Below are 17,643 nucleotides of genomic sequence, written 5' to 3'. Positions count from 1 at the left end.
AAAGACCTACAGATGGGACTTCCCTGGTGGCCCAGTGGTTGGGACACTGTGCTTCCACTGCAGGGTACACGGGCTCGATCCCTGGTTGGGGAACTAAGATCCCACATGCCGTGCAGTGCGGCCCAAACAAAAAACAAACAAAAAACCCACCCTACAGACACTGACATCTAGAGTGTCCCCCAACAAAACACTGGGTTTCTGCCCAGTCACCTACAGTGAAATCTCTCATTCAACAACCCCACTCCCTGCATAAAGCCTCTCTAGCCTTTTTTGGTGGCTCTCTCTTAAATGAGTGGAGAACCAAGAATAACCAGACATCTGAAGTGTGACTCTACTAGAAAAGACAGAAAAACAGCAACTTGGAGGAAACAGTGTCAATGTACGGAAATGTAGAGGAAAATTTCCAAAAACCACTATCATTGTTCTCAGAGACAGAGAAGCCAGTGCATCCGTGAAACAAGAACAGGCTATAAAAGGGAGCAGGGCAATTCATAAACAAGAGCTTTCAGAAATTACAAATTAAAAGTGAGACGCAAAATACAGTTTGCGATAGAACAGCTAAATGATCAAGTCAAGGAAACTTCCCAGAAAACGGGGTAAAATGTCATAAATGTACTGAAACAAAGAAAAGATAAGAAAATTCAAGAATCGGGAATTCCCTGGCGGTCCACTGGTTAGGACTCTGCGCTTCCACTGCAGGGAGCACGGGTTCCATCCCTCGTAAGGGAACTAAGCTCCCACAAGCCGCGAGGCAAGGCCAGAAAAAAAAGAATGGAAATTCAAGAATTAAACCAGGACATAAAACCAAATTCCTGAACAAGAACAGAGATGAATGGGGGCATATGGCGTGGGGTGGTTTCCAAAAAACAGTACAGGACAAATAACGGACTAAAAGTCCCGTCCATGCCTAGCTCACTGAACAATAAAAGACCCACCTTAAAGCACATCATTGGGACACTGTAAAGCAGGAACTTTTTTCAAAAAGATCTCAGCCACAAAGGATTAGGAGTCCTAACGGTCTCAGATTTCTCAATGGCAACATTGGAAGCCAGAAAACAATGCAATGTGGTGTCTTCAGCATTCTAAGAAACGGTGTGAGGGTAGGATGAAGACATTTACAGACTGCAAGGTCTCAAAAAAAGTTCCTTCTAAGCACTCCTTTTCAGAAAGCTTTTGGAAAACAGGTTCCATCAAAAGGAAGGAGTAAACCAAGAAAGAAGAGGGATCCAGTGAACAAGAACAACACAGGGAACAGCCATGGGAATCCCCCATTCAGAGGACGGGGAAAGGAGATCCCAGGAAGACCCGGCAGCAGCCTGGGCAGCAGCCAGTCCACCTGGAAGGGAGGCGCCAGACACTCTGAAAGTTCCCACGCTACCAGAGGATTTGGTGATATGCCAGTGACAAATAAAACGGAGCTAATTAACACCAGATAAAACAGAAGGTCCTATTAGAAAGGAATTAAAATCATAGCATTGTGGATCAGCAAGGACTGACACTTCAGTCATAATAACCTAAACACTAAATGAGTAATAGTTTAGCCAAATGTCGTACAAGGACAGAGGGAGTGGAGAGGGAGGACGGGGGTAAGAAACCTAACCCTCATTTTCCATAGTAGGAACTTAACAAATACGTAAAACTGAGGGGGGTGTGAGATCAAGAAACAGATTCATAAGCATATATAAAAAATATGGAAAAAAACACCAGAAGTAACAGCTATGAGTTGGACGAGTTCCTTCTGGGAAGTGGGGAAGGGTGGGACAGAGGACAGGTGTCCTTGTTAGAAGCCAGGTAAGATTCAATGAACACACAAATACAAAGTTGCAGGTACAGAACATGAAGCTGCGAGAACACATGCTTTCAGGGCCTCCCTGAGGAACTAGCATCTGACCAGGGATCCGAGGCTGGGGTTCAGCAGGGTGCCTCCCAGGCAGAGGGAAGAGAAATGCACAGCCCGGGAGCCCAGAGTGGGGATACACTGTGGGGAGGGGGCCCGTCGTCATCATCGAGCAGAGGGTGGACCATCCGGTGCCAGGGACACGGCAGAAAGGGAAGCGACGTTTGTCAGGGATGGGGGTACAGGCTGAGCTACAGAGTATTTCAGAATCCCTGAGGCTCTGTGAGTGTTCACATCTCCAGAACACACTGTCCTCACTACCGAGAAGATGTGGAAGGTGAGGCTGGTAACTCTCTGACACACCCTGGGAAGAGAAATTCTCACACAAACCCACAGCTGTCCAACTCCAAGGGGGACAGGTCAGGTCGCAATACCTTTCCAAACTGCCGCAGAAGCTGAATAAATGCTCCTTTGCCAAAGGAGTTAGTAAGACTTGCGTGGAAAGCAAGCGTCGGGTAATCTTGGGAGAGGATGGCAACCCATCGTTTCTAAAGGGAGAAAAGAAAAGAAGCTGGTAAACTGTGAGCTGTTTATTTACAACATAGGAAGAACCAGAGCTTGAATAACAGGATGGTACTTCAAATACACAGTTGTCTAAGGAAGATGTTAGCTGTAAGTCTTTGAAATATTTTTTTCAAGTATGACAGTTGATGCTTTGTCTTTTTTTTTTTTTAATTTATTTATTTTTGGCTGTGTTGGGTCTTCGTTGCTGCGCGCGGGCTTCCTCTAGTTGTGGTGAGCGGGGGCTACTCTTCGTTGTGGTGTGCAGGCTTCTCATCACGGTGGCTTCTCTTCTCACAGAGCACGGGCTCTAGGCCCATGGGCTTCAGTAGTCGTGGCATGCAGGCTCAGTAGCTGTGGCACTCGGGCGTAGCTGCTCCAAGGCACGTGGGATCTTCCCGGACCAGGGCTCGAACCTGTGTCCCCTGCATCGGCAGGCGGATTCTTAACCACTGCACCACCAGGGAAGCCTGTCTTTTGTCTTATAAACACAAAACAATATTCCAAAAATGCCTTCACTGCTACTAAATGCAACTAATGTAACATAATGTGAAACAGACCTGGGGCCTCGGCAGCCACCTCTTCTGAAGGGCGCACACCATTCATCCTATGGGCACTACAGCTGTCCCACTGCCAACCATCAAGGGTCAAAGGTAACTGCCCAGGACTTCCCTGGTGGTGCAGTGGGTTAAGAATCCGCCTGCCAATGCAGGGGACATGGGTTCGATCCCTGGTCCGGGAAGATCCCACATGCCACAGAACAACTAAGCCCGTGTGCCACAATTACTGAGCCTGCGCTCTAGAGCCCGCGAGCCACAACTACTGAAGCCCGCACGCCTAGAGCCCGTGCTCTGCGAAAGAGAAGCCACCGTGATGAGAAGCCTGCGCACTGCAACGAAGAGTAGCCCCTGTTCGCCACAACTAGAGAAAGCCTGCGTGCAGCAACAAAGACCCAACACAGCCAGAAATAAATGAATTAAAAAAAAAAGGTAACAGCCCATCATCAATGAAGCTGATTTTAGTTTTGTTTTCGATGAGGACACTTGAATGACTACACCCTCAATAGTGCAGCACCTTAACTGCTGCCCCAACTCCTAGAGACCACGACACTGACTTATTCATGGGTAACTCAGAGCCTGCAGAAGCCGTGTGGCCTTGGTCATCTGTTCTGCATTAGCAACTGTACTTACCGTTGCCCAGGTTGGAACAAGGTCACATTTGTTAAGAACAAAAATGAGGTGTTTCCAAGGTTTCTCCTTTTTCAAGTAAGTCTCAATGTGAGGGGAACGGGTACCCATTGGATCTCTAGCATCAAGAACTTGAACTACAACATCTGATGAATCTATCACCTGCAAATTCAAAGAGGCAAAAGTGACTAGCTACAGGAGTACAAGGGCAAAATGAAAGAGAGAAGACATTTAAGGGAACCTGGGAAAAATAAAGCAACAATAGAGATAACCTCTCAACAGTCTTATGAGGAGAGCAGGTGGTAGCCAATCTCAAAGCCCAGGGATCAGTACTCAAAAAATTGTTTTCATCCTGTGAGTATCTGAAACTTGTTGAATTCCAAATAGAACTAGCTTGCATGAAACCAGTCTATTTCACGACTGCTATGTATTAGTGAGCAGAACCATTTACTTCTTTTTTAAAAAAATATTTTATTTATTTATTTGGTTGCACTGGGTCTTAGCTGCAGTTCGAGGGCTCCTTAGTTGCAGCAGGCTCCTTAGTTGTGGCATGCGAACTCTTAGTTGCTGCATGCATGTGGGATCTAGTTCCCTGACCAGGGATCGAACCCAGGCCCCCTGCACTGGGAGTGCAGAGTCCTATCCACTGCACCACCAGGGCAGTCCCTCATTTACTTCTTAGACCTCTAAGCTTCCATGTTATAGATTTTGAGTATTTTACAAAAAAACTAAAAAATTTTGTGTGCTTTCGTGGTACTAGTTTCCTATCATGTTATATTTAATTACGTGACTATGCTTGAAAGTCTTCGTTACCGAGAATATTACTTGAGTGCGGACCTAAGACTCAGCCAGCTGAAGAGAACTAGACCGGGACTCAGGAGACACAAAGCCTCTTGTACTAACTACCTGGGTAAGCTGGGGAAGGTATTCAAGCTTTCTAGACTTGAATTCTCACCTGTAAAATGAGAGGGCTGGACTAAGTAACTCAAAAATTCTCATGCAGCTCTAACCATGTATAATAAATCTCAACAGGAATATCATTTTAGCAGGTAATCCAGAGAAATATTAACAGAGAATATGTGAATCTATGCAATGTGGTTGTTACTATTATATGAGTAATAAAAAAATGCAGTTATCTAGAACAATGGTAGTACGTGCATGGACATATCCATCCTGGAGGTGGAATTTGTGTTGACAGAGCTTCAATAGATCCAAGTCAGTTTTCTCATATATAAGATCATGAAAGCCAAAGGAACCACTCAGTGAGACAGAATTTAAAGTCTTACCTTGTAGAGTTCACCCCATATTCTTTTAGACTGTCCCTTTTTATATATCTCTTCTTGGGCTTCATTTCTAAATAAGAAAAGACCCAAAGTGAGCAAACGAAGCACTATAAAGATTAAAGGATGTTTCAGGGAAAACACCATGTGCCAAGGGAAAGCGGTATCAAAACTAGTATCAACATCACTAATTATTAGAGAAATGCAAATCAAAACTACAATGAGGGGCTTCCCTGGTGGCGCAGTGGTTGAGAGTCCGCCTGCCGATGCAGGGAACATGGGTTCGTGCCCCGGTCTGGGAAGATCCCACATGCCGCGGAGCGGCTAGGCCCGTGAGCCATGGCTGCTGAGCCTGCGAGTCCGGAGCCTGTGCTCCACAACGGAAGAGACCACACCAGTGAGAGGCCCGCGTACCACAAGGAAAAAAAACAAAAAAACAAACCTACAATGCGGTATCACTTCACTCCGGTCAGAATGGCCATCATCAAAAAATCTATAAACAATAAATGCTGTAGAGGGTGTGGAGAAAAGAGAAGCCTCCTACACCGTTGGTGGGAATGTAGATTGGTACAGCCACTATGGAGAACAGTATGGAGGTCCCTTAAAAAACCAAAAATAGAGCTACCATATGACCCAGCAATCCCACTCCTAGGTATATATCCAGAGAAAACCATAATTCGAAAGGATGCGTGCACCCCAATGTTCACTGCAGCACTATTTACAATAGCCAGGACATGGAAGCAACCTAAACATTCATTGACAGAGGAACGGATAAAGAAGATGTGGTACACATATAGAATGGAATATTACTCATCCATAAAAAGGAATGAAATAGTGCCATTTGCAGAGATGTGGATGGACCTAGAGATTGTCATATAGAAGTCAGAAAGAGAAAGACAAATATCGTATAATATCATTTATATGTGGAATCTAGAAAAATGGTACAGATGAACTTATTTGCAAAGCAGAAATAGAGTCACAGCAGTAGAAAACAAACTTATGGTTACCAAGGCAGGGAAGGGGGGGTAGGATGAATTGGGAGATTGCGACTGACATCTATACACTACTATGTATAAAATAGATAACTAGGGCTTCCCTGGTGGCGCAGTGGTTGAGAGTCCGCCTGCCGACACAGGGGATGCGGGTTTGTGCCCCGGTCCAGGAAGATCCCACATGCCGCAGAGCGGCTGGGCCCATGAGCCATGGTCGCTGAGCCTGTGCGTCCGGAGCCTGTGCTCCGCAGCGGGAGAGGCCACAACAGTGAGAGGCCCACGTACAGCAAAAAAAAAAAAAAAAAAAGAGGTAACTAATGAGAACCTACTGTACAGCACAGGGAACTCTACTCAATGCTCTGTGGTGACCTAAATGGGATGGAAATCTAAAAGAGTAGATATATGTATATGTATAACTGATTCACTTTGTTGTACAGCAAAAACTAATACAACATTGTAAAGCAACTATACTTCAATAAAAATTAAAACAAAACAAAAAAAACCAACTAGTTGTAGACGGACCAAAAACTGACTTAATTTAAAAAATGACTATATCCAAATGCCCATTGACAGATGAATGAATAAAAATAAATGTCATGTATACATAATGGAATACTGTTCAGCAATACAAACAAATAAAGTACTGATACACGATACAACATGGATGACCTTGAAGACATTATGCTAATGAAATAAGCCAGATACAAAAGGACAAATACTGTACAAGTGCACTTACGTGAAGTACTATTCAAGAGAGAAGTCAAACTCATAAGAGACAGAGAACAGAATGGTGGTTGCCAGGGGCTGAGGAGAGGGGGGAATGGGGAATTAGTGCTGGATGGGTACAGAGTTTCAGTTTGGGATGATGTGAAAAAATTCTAGAAGTGGATAGTGGTAATGGTTGCATAGCCATGTGAATGTACTTAATGCCACTAAATTGGATGCTTAAAAATGATTAACTGGGACTTCCCTGATGGCGCAGTGGTTAACAATCCACCTGCCAATGCAGGGGACACGGGTTCGAGTCCTGGTGCAGGAAGATCCCACATGCCGCAGAGCAACTAAGCCTGTGAGCCACAATGACTGAGCCTGCGCTCTAGAGCCTGCAAGCCACAACTACTGAGCCCGTGTGCCACAACTACTGAAGCCCACACACCTAGAGCCCGTGCTCTGCAACAAGAGAAGCCACTGCAATGAGAAGCTTGCGCACCGCAATGAAGAGTAGCCCCCCACTCGCCGCAACTACAGAAAGCCTGCGCGCAGCAACGAAGCCCCAACACAGCCAAAAATATATAAATAATTTTTTAAAAAGATTAAAATGGTAAATTTTGTTATGTATATTTTACCACAATAAATTTAATTTTAAAAAAAGCAACTATAATTAGGCAGTCTGTCACAGAGAATTATGAAAAGGAATCTGAACCATAATCCACACTCCACAGCTCCCACGTAGAGTGAAACTTTCTTGATAAGGTTGAGAATCTGCTCATTTACTAGCCTCAGAGACATTTACCCAATGTCCCTGGAACAAGAATAGTTTTGTTTCTCCCCCACTGCCGACTGTACCCTTTGGAGGTGGAAAAAATTCAAATCAGCAGAAGCATACAAGTCCAAATAGTTCTAAGAATAAATGAACTCGCTGCCTCTTTTTGCTTGGCCTCGAGTGCCTTGACTTTACCTCTAGGAGGCCCAGGGCTAGCGATGGACCGAGGACAGCACCAAGGCAGTGGCACTGCAGGCAGGGGACAGCACCTCTCCGCTAGGGCACCTCAGGAACACGTGAGGGAGAACCAAGAGAACTAAACTGGTAAACCCTTTCTGGAGGGTAATAAGGCAGCCGCCTATCAAAAAACTGCATATTCTTCAACGGCATTTCCCCTAAGAATTTATCTTTGGGGAACAATTAAGAATGAGAAAGAATTAGTCACATTGATGTTTTACCTTAGAGTTGTTTACCATAGGGGAAACCTCTGAACAGCATAAATGTCTAACCATGGGACTGGCCACAACAAAAACCTACTCTGACATGAAACATTATATCACTGTTGACTAAGAACTGACATGAAAAAATATATTATTTTTCTTTTGTTTTGTTTTTTGTTTGTTTGCGGTATGCGGGCCTCTCACTGTTGTGGCCCCTCCCGTTGCAGAGCACAGGCTCTGGACGCACAGGCTCAGCAGCCATGGCTCACGGGCCCAGCCGCTCCACGGCATGTGGGATCTTCCCGGACCGGGGCACGAACCCGTGTCCCCTGCATCGGCAGGCGGACTCTCAACCACTGCACCACCAGGGAAGCCCCTGGAAATATATTCTTAATAATTTAGAAAAATATATTAAAATAAAAGCAAGTTAAAATACAGTCTTAAAGTATTATATTTATAAATAAAAACATCCAGAATAATGTATATATATACATATATATCCTTAACTGATCCTTGACCTTCTTTTGGGTATGAGCCCCTATGAAAGTATGATGAAAGTTATGGATCCTTCTTCTCCTCCCTTTCTCTATAAACAACAAAACTCCACTTCTTTTATGCATGTACATAAATTTTCCATATTATCTTCAGAGGGTCACGGAAACCTCAAAGGCCATCAGTGAACTCCCCCCACCCCCAGTGGTCCAGAGGAAACCCTGATATTCACCAAAATATTAACAATGCTTAACATATGTAGTGGAATTATGAGTGCTTATCTTCTTTTTGCTGTATTTCCAATTTAACTATATTTTAAAAATTTGTCTATGATAGAATACACTGTTATTATTATGAAGAAAGTGTTATTTATTTTTATTTGGGGGGGAATTAAGAGACCAATAGTAAACAAGCCACCTTAAATTATCTTTAGTCTGGCCCCAACCAGTTTCACTAATTTTTCTAGTCTAAGGGAAGATCTCCACCTATGAGATACATCACCGAGCTTCTTGCAGGTAAACAACTGTAAAGAAGATGTCCATTGCAGAAGAGCAAATGAGGAGATATGCGTGAACTTTAAAACTGTACCTCACACCAGTGTCTTCAGCTACCAAGTCACGATCCTTCCCCTGGTCATAGCTCTCAGTGGACACTTCTGCATTTTCTATAAGTGACTGCATATCACTTGCAAATAAATTTGGTCGCTTCCTCTGTGCTTTAGGGCCAAATGTAGTTTCAAAGCTTTCAGTATCAAGGATGTGCACCTTTGAGTTCTAAAGAGAAAGGAGAATTACAGGTAACACTAAGCAAAGCACTGAGAAAAAGCAAAAAGTTCAAAACCTATCTGGGAAAGGCTTTCTGCTTTCATTTTTGCAAAGTTCAACCCATACCAAAATCTACAACATGGACGCAGCCTGACTTCAACTCAGAAATCCTTGTTTAAATAGCAAACGCACTTGTTCCCCTCTTCTGAAGGCTCTGTAAGCTTTCCTGGAGAAATACAAAATACAAATAGTCAAAGCAAATATGAATAGCTGGGTGTAAGACTTGCCAAAAACTCTGCTTTATTTCATTTATCATAAACTTTAGTCAAATGTAATTACTGCTACAACGCTGAAAATTAACTTCTTTTTTCTGACCTTTTTTTTTTTTTTTTTAAGCTTTCTAACAAGTGCATAAAATTCGCCAAATTCACAGATTTTTGTCAAGGATGATCATGCTCAAATTTGTGAGGTTTTTTTTAAACCAACTGTAGGGCCTCCCTTGTGGCACAGTGGTTAAGAATCCGCCTGCCAATGCAGGGGACGCGGGTTCCAGCCCTGGTCTGGGAAGATCCCACAGGCTGCGGAGCAACTAAGCCCGTGCGCCACAACTACTGAGCCTGCACTCTAGAGCCCTCGAGCCACAACTAGTGAAGCCCGCACGCCTAGAGCCCGTGCTCCGCAACAAGAGAAGCCACCACAATGAGAAGCCTGTCACCACAACGAAGAGTAGCCCCCGCTCACCTCGACCAGAGAAAAGCCCGTGCACGGCAACGAAGACCCAATGCAACCAAAAAAATAGTAACAATAAAATAAATAAATTTATAAAAAAAAAAACCAACTGTAAATGCCAACTTTTTCTTGGAAGTTAATTTCTTTCATGGCTAAAAGGAATTGCTTGCTTTGTAAGATGCATTTTAGTTTCAGATAACATTTTTCCTAATTTAGGTAGCGTTTTTATTAAATGCACATGCAAAGTCTTCAGATGAAAAACATCTAGCAAAAGTCCGAAATAATAGTTTAGATGTGATAAAAGGAAGCTGATCCTAACTAGAACTTGATGTGCCTGTAAAGGAGTTACAGGCAGAGGAATTTTTGAAACAGGATGAAAGTCAAACTCTGAGTTAGGATCTATCACGTAACAGTATGTTAACAGCCGGCAGAGAATATCCTCAAAAAAAACAAACACCCTCTGCCCCCCAGTACAGGCTCCTCTGTAAGCACCAGCTACGAAACACGGAAGAGAGAACAACCCAGTGGCTTCTGAACTTAACAGACACCTCTCCAACTCCTAAAGATCCTTAAGCTATTATCAGAGTCTCTAACCCATCTCTCAGTTTAGTTTTACTCACTACGCTCCAACAAGGGAACACCCCCAAACAGAACAGTCACGTTTTACATGAGAACTAGGTTCTAATGTCACTGGGAAAATTATGATCCAAGTTATCCTTGAAAATCTCTCAGCCTATAACATACAATATACCTGGACCTGTGTCTATAAACCTGTACCTTAGTAAGTACAAGGTGGTAATATGTCTATACACTAAAATATAGAGACAATGTAAGTTACAGTATTTCCACTGTAGTACTGCTACAGAAACACAGTAATTGTAATGCACACACAGGTGAATGTGCAAAAGTTAAAAGCTTATCTGGGGCTCCCCTGGTGGCGCAGTGGTTGAGAGTCCGCCTGCGATGCAGGGGACGCGGGTTCGTGCCTCGGTCCGGGAAGATCCCACATGCCGCGGAGAGGCTGGGCCCGTGAGTCACGGCCGCTGAGCCTGCGCGTCCGGAGCCTATGCTCCGCAACGAGAGAGGCCACAACAGTGAGAGGCCCGCGTACCGCAAAAAAAAAAAAAAAAAAAAAAAAGCATATCTGATTTGACTCCACTGTGCAGCAAATCTCAGAATCAGATTTCATAACGAGTAGTAGATATTGCACTAAAAATAAATAAAAAAAAAAGCATATCTGATTTGACTCCACTGTGCAGCAAATCTCAGAATCAGATTTCATAACGAGTAGTAGCTATTGCACTAAAAATAAAACAGGTAAGGTTTTGCAAGGCCAGAGCAGAAAACTCATCAGTTACTCTGAGTACCTGTCTGCACCAAAATACAAACTGCTGCAGCTGTGGGCCCTTCATTCTATGCGTCAGACATTTAAGCACTGAATTTTAGAAGCACTGAACAACTGCCACGGGCAACAAAGCAGTAAATCCATAGTAGAACTTCTCTGTTCTTCTCATAAACAGGAGTCAATAGTTTGTTGAAAGATGGCTTTAGGGAGGACAGAGAGAACAAAGGAAATGAGCAACTTGTCTGTCGTTCATGAATTACACTCACGTGTTTCCCTGAAAGAAAACAGTCACTCCACTAATAGGTGACATTCTTCTAGTCTGTCATAAAACAAAGCATAATTGACAAAACCTGAGGCAATAACCAGGCCTTGGGTTTTACTTTGTTCTGCAAGTAAACGCTTTTCTTTGAACTGTTTAATCCGTGTTTAATCCATGTATGCATGTCAGTGTTTTCTTCCCCTCCTCATGCTGGAACTGAAGCTCTGCGCTGTACTTATGTACATTTTTGGGAATTACTATTCAAAGCAAGTAAAAATGTGTAGGCAGGCATTAGGCCATTTCTTTGGTTCCGTGTGAAACTAATTCCAGTCAAGCCAGATTCGGTCTTTACTGCACTTCTAACTTCAATGATTAACGACCAATCTGACTGGCACCCTTTCCTTCAGCTGAAAAGACTCTCTAAGGAGCTCTCAAGAAGCTGAAAGTGCTCAACACCAAAGGTCTCCCTCCTACCAAGCCAATCCTAATTCTATGTTTCCCCAAAGTCTGATGGAACCACCACTTAAACAAGCTTGCTTACCAAAAACATTTAAAAATAGTATTGCTAACAGCCATGATCTATTTAGGTCTAAGTCAGTGGTGGCCTAAGTGCTCGCCATGTGCCAAGAGCCTCACTGGATGTTTCATCTGCATCCGGTCACCCGAGGAGGGGGTCACCTTGACTTACCCGTCAGGGAAGTGAAAGCTCGCAGAGAACCCTAACTAAGGCTGCGGGAAGGGACGGAGCAAAGATTAAAATTCAGGCCTGACTCCCAAGCCTGTGCTTTGGGCCACTACTATGCCACTGAACTTCTCCGACAGAATTCGGTTCATGCTAAAGGTGAGACCCCTAACAAAGGTGAAAGGAGAAGTCTCGGAAAGCAGGCACTATTCTCTATGGAAAAACAAGAGCAAAGTGTGGTAGAGAGGGATGTGCACGGGTGGCCGGGGACATCCTCCATCTTACATGAGGCCGGATTCGATCATGGAGAAGAGACATGGGTAACTTGCTTTGCTTCATGACGACTTTGTATGGATCCTTCAAGACCGTGTCCATTTCCTCTTGAAATTTTTGTAGCGATGACTGCTTAATCACACGTGTGTTTCCTGTTTTACAAAGAATGTTGCTGTTTAATAAATAGCTCCTTACAACTTCCACCTCCATCTTCCCAGGGACACAGTGAAAGGTAAGATTTTATTTATTTTTATTTTTTTAACATCTTTATTGGAGTATAATTGCTTTACAGTGGTGTGTTAGTTTCTGCTTTATACCAAAGTGAATCAGTTATACATAGACATATGTTCCCATATCTCTTCCCTCTTGCGTCTCCCTCCCTCCCACCCTCCCTATCCCACCCCTCCAGACGGTCACAAAGGACCGAGCTGATCTCCCTGTGCTATAAAGGTAAGATTTTAAATTGCCCTCACTCACCCAAACACCTGACACATCCATCCCACGTAGCCATTTTCAAACTTAAAAGAAGGAAAAAAACCAGAAAACAAAACCCAAAAAAACTGCCTCTCCTGCACTCTTACACTAAGAACTAATCCACCAACCCAGACACACAAAGGGTTTCAATAGTTCTCCAAGTCCAATTTCCTGACTGGATGAAACTGAAAAATAAACATCACTGAATGGAACTGAGATCTGACAAATGTCCTACTTCCTGCTACATCTGGCAAAGAAATTTGGAGCCAATCACAGCTGATCAGTTAGCATACTCAAGAGAATCCCGAAGCACAGCACCTAAGAGTCACAGCTCTGGTTTTTAGGGTCATTAGGGTTTGAAGGCACTATTAAATTAACCAACAAAGCCCTGCAAGGGAACAAAATGAAACTATATAACACTGCTTGGAGAACACCTTGGAAGTGAGAGATCGTATTCACTAAACAGCGCATTGCAGCACAAATGCCAAACTCAAGGTGAAGACGAACACACTGGCGGGGATGGTGACAATGACAGCGGTTAAAGCTTCTATTGTACTACTTGCTGGACTCTATTCTAGGCACTTTACATAAGAGTATTTATTCATTTAATTACCACAACAGTCCTACGCAATAGGTGCTGTTTTTATCTTCATTTTACAGATGGAGAAATTGATGAGCAAACTTAAGAACCTGACCATGGCCCCAGATATGGCAGAAGTAGGCCTCAAACCCAGGGGGTCTGGATCTAGTGTCACCGGACCTTGCCACCATGCTAAAGGCCTCTTGAAGGAGTTCTCTCGGACACTTTTCTGTGCTGTAGTTTCCTAGGGGGTACCAATCCCACCAAGAGACGTACGAGATGTGCAAAGGTAGGCGCCATCTGCCCCCCAGAAGAGAGGTCAAGCAGCAGGCAAAGAATGTCGTCTGACCATCTGATGTGCCCACACAGCTGGCAGTGGCTGAGGGAAAGGCTGAAAGCCCCCACAGAGATGAAGGTGGAGTTTCCAAAGGAAGAAATCCTGCTTCCCCAAGGCCTCTGGAGATACGCTATTCATTCCTGGGAAGGACCAACGAGAGGTCCTTTCACTGTCACTCAGTCCAAATACAACCCCACTAAGAAAAAGTGTTTCAGAGGAATTTTAGGCTAAAGGCACAAACACGCCTGCAAGGCACCTCTCAAAGTCACCTCTCCAGGTGACTGGAAATTAGGAGAGGAGAGTTCTAATGAATGCTAGTCATTAAGGATGATCTCATCTGTCTAAGAGGTTCACTCACGGTGAACAATGATGGGCTCTTTTCAAAAAGAAGTCATTTATGGAAGCCACCGCCACGACTTTTCTCTGCACTTTTCCCACGGTGGGGACTTCTTATCTCATCCCTTTCTCATACTGTCCTTGGCAGTTCCCCTCACCCCAGATACCTGCCTCTTATTTTTATTTATTTATTTATTTATTTTTGGCTGCATTGGGTCTTTGTTGCTGTGCGTGGGCTTTCTCTAGTTGTGGTAAGCCGGGGCTACTCTTCACTACAGTGTGTCCAGCTTCTCATTGTGGTGGCTTCTCTTGTTGCGGAGCACAGGCTCTAAGGCGCACGGGCTTCAGTAGTTGTGGCGCACGAGCTTAGTTATTCCGTGGCATGTGGGATCTTCCCGGACCAGGAATCGAACCCGTGTCCCCTGCATTGGCAGGCGGATTCTTAGCCACTGTGTCACCAGGGAAGCCCCCAGATACCTGCCTTTTAGATACCTGAACATTCTACCCTTTTCCATACAGCACACATTTTCTAGGGTAAAAGTAGCAAAGGACCACACTCACCAAACCACTTAATGTTCGGCTCCACTCTCGCCACTGTGCCAGAAGCCACCGTTGACTGATACTGCAGAGGCTTAATCACTTTACCACGGCTGTTCCTGAATTGAGGAAGTAACAGATTTGGGTTGACAACAGAAGAAAGGCTACAGCAAAGCTGGGTTTACAGAATACGCTTTCCATCAAAAGGACCTCTTTTTTTTTTTCTCCTTCCAGTTTTAAGTGATCATGAAATACAGATTTTGGTAAACAAAAAGTACTTCTACATTCAAAACAGACTGCCCCAAAGCCACTTAACCTCTTGCAACAGAGCACGTAATGATTTCTGCTCGATGAATAACGACTAATGACCATGTTTAAAAATCTGTTTACTGTTTGTTTGCTTTTAAAAAGAAAACTGCATACTTGAGTCTTTTTTGGATAATTATTTGAAGGCTAGTTTAAATGAATTTTAAGTAGAGGGTGATTTTTGCTGGAACTCGAAATTCTAAAACAAACTGCAGAGTAGGTGACTAAGGCAGATTACGTTCATTGACATTTGTGTTTTAGACACATCTTTTAGAACGGATGAAGAATCCAATTACCAAACGAATTGAATAAGACAAAATAAGACCAGGTCGCAAAATGCCACACTCAGCAAGCCCCTGTGGTAGAGGCTGCCTCAGCACATCCGAGTTGTGATGAGTTTCCAAGTGCCACAATGTTGTAATCTAAGGTTTGTCATTAGAAAAAACAAGTTTTCCGGCTGCTTTCATGACACCATCCTACATGCTTTGTTAAAGAAAAGCAGATTTCTATCTGACAGATATGTACCTTGAGATTTAACATGCCATTTGTGTAGGCCGAGGCTGTGAGGAACAAGGCTGTTGTACAGTACAGTGACACAATCACTATTTCACCCCCTACTGCGCATGTCTTTAACCCAAAATTCAGTTTATCATATAAAACGGTATTTGAAAATACACTACTCCTACCTGGGGAAAGTGGGGGTGGGAATATCAAAGGCTTAACAGGTGTCAGCTATAAGTCAAGGGCAGGAAGAGAAGGGGAGAGGACACCAGCGCCCACACTCACCTGCGCTCCTTCTGCCTGTACATATTCAGGCGTCGGATTGTGGCCCGGTCCCTCATGTTTTGGCCTCCTGCTCCCTCAACTCGATCTAGGAAACACAGAAGTGGAATGCACACTATTTGATAGCCAACAAGTCTAAGTATAGCCATTGCTTCAAACACACCAACTAGTTCACTCAAAGCAGGCAAGCTGCCACCTCACTGCAAAATCTCCACTTTCTCCACGTGTTGCTCCAACAAAATCATTCCTGGAAGCTACATGGTATGACAGAGTTGACCTAATCTGGAACCCTCCGTAGGACTGTGTTTGAAAATGATAGTAGGTAATGTTTCTGAGCACTAATTATGGCACTGTGCTATCCACATTATAGGCATCATCTCATGTAATCCATGCAACAATCCTACCAAGAGGGATGCATTCTCCCCATTCTGCAGGTTAAGACACTGAGGCTCAGTGGGCAAGCATCTTGTACAAAGATCTTTTGTACAAGAGCCAGAATTTGAACAAAAGCATCAGATCACCATCTGTGCTCTTAACCACTAAGACACCTACCTCTGGGTCTCAGTTTAACAAATACTGAGTGCCTGCTACAGGCAAAGCATCACGAAGACTACGATTCTGATACATAAGTGTTCCTAATGTACCAGTTTCTTAATTTCCTAATGTTTGACCTTAGTTTTATCAACAGCAAAATAGGTAGTAATTCTTGCCTTACATCTCAGAGAGAAAGAGAAGGACAAATTAGCATAGTAATACCGGCTTAGCTTCTCATTTGGGGATGCCTTTAAGTCATCTGTCTTGAAGTCATGCAGTAGAAAACTGGCAGAAATCACAGGACTGGCAGCTCTACTGCTCACTACGTGTGCCAGCTGTGACAAGACGCTTCCCCTATTTTGGCTCAGTCTCTTCACCTATAACATCATGATCTCTAAGGGCCTCTTCAGGTCTAACGCTGTCAGATCCCAGTCTACACAAACTGAATAACTTATCAGCGGTCCAGGTAAAACATTCAACATGAATTAAAATCAAAAACTTTAGGCCATATTTTAATATGTTTTATTAACTAAACCCAAATGGAAGGGACTCCCCCAAAGGCTATCTTGTTCATTCTGTGGTGGAACCTCAACAAAACTCATACACATCTTCAGAAACATCTTTACTGAAACAATCGTACTTATCTGGAGCATTTTCTATGCACTTTACCGGATGCGATGATTCCAAGATTTGAAATCCAAATCATCATGGGATGATTCCAAATCTACTAGCCCTTTCTCATTTAAATGGTCAAAGCTAAGGTGGTAGGCAAGTGTGGCCAAGCGTAAAGGGCCAGCTGGGTCAGGCTACATCACTTTTAGTCTGACTTTGTCTAATTTATAGTACTTCTAGTAATTCCTTGAGCTGGAGAGCTGGACTCATACAAGACTGAACTATATTGGGGGAGGGGCTTCAACACCTGACACACACACGGACCCAAGAAGAGGTCAAATTTAAGTGTCCCTTCCAACTCAGAGCTTCCCAGTCTCTGCACCTCACAGGTGGAGATGCCCCATGGCTGCCAGGCCTGAGTGTTCACTTTCCCGGCTTTAGAGCTGGTGCCTGCCATCTAGCCTTGACAGGCGTGCAAGACTGAGCCCTCCTCAGGGCCTATAAACAAGTAATCATCTTCTCCCTTCTCATCCCCAAAGGCCACTCTGCTTGAGGTCACTCCAAGCAAGGCCACCCGGTGTCCCTCCCTCCAAGCTTCCTCCAAGCCCCACCCTCCGCGAGCCCCGCCGCCCGTACCAGGATTTGTGCTGGCTTTAGAGGGGTTGATGGTGCTCCGTCCTTTGTACTTGGGCTTCACCATCTTGCCGACGGGACGGGGACCGGAGCGTTGGGTCCGGCCTACGTGGGGTAAAAGAGCTCGTAACTTCCCAAGCCGGGACGAAACAACCCGCCCGATCCCCGCTGGACCGCGTGCGCGGGA

General features: G+C 44.2%; 1 protein-coding gene across 3 annotated transcripts in view; it reads right to left on the bottom strand.

Annotated features, from left to right (window-relative positions):
- The window catches only part of GNL2 (G protein nucleolar 2), a 26,878-nt gene extending 9,235 nt beyond the window's left edge, over positions 1-17,643 (bottom strand). The window contains exons 1-8 of one of the 3 annotated variants that reach the window (XM_019938101.2): positions 17,460-17,643; positions 15,681-15,765; positions 14,613-14,707; positions 12,337-12,476; positions 8,861-9,045; positions 4,872-4,938; positions 3,589-3,747; positions 2,272-2,385 (exon numbers count right to left, since the gene is read on the bottom strand). In XM_019938101.2, coding sequence (XP_019793660.1) covers positions 2,272-2,385; positions 3,589-3,747; positions 4,872-4,938; positions 8,861-9,045; positions 12,337-12,476; positions 14,613-14,707; positions 15,681-15,765; positions 17,460-17,523 — 909 coding nt within the window. In that variant the 5' untranslated portion in view covers positions 17,524-17,643. Of the gene's footprint in view, positions 1-2,271; positions 2,386-3,588; positions 3,748-4,871; positions 4,939-8,860; positions 9,046-9,162; positions 9,263-12,336; positions 12,477-14,612; positions 14,708-15,680; positions 15,766-17,459 lie in introns of those variants that run through there. The other 2 variants (XM_019938102.3, XM_019938103.3) reach the window with 2 other exon arrangements.

Source organism: Tursiops truncatus, chromosome 1 (genome assembly GCF_011762595.2).
Source record: "Tursiops truncatus isolate mTurTru1 chromosome 1, mTurTru1.mat.Y, whole genome shotgun sequence".
Classification (NCBI taxonomy): domain Eukaryota; kingdom Metazoa; phylum Chordata; class Mammalia; order Artiodactyla; family Delphinidae; genus Tursiops; species Tursiops truncatus.
Note: the sequence above shows the minus strand (reverse complement) of the source record. Positions and strands in the feature narration are given on the sequence as shown.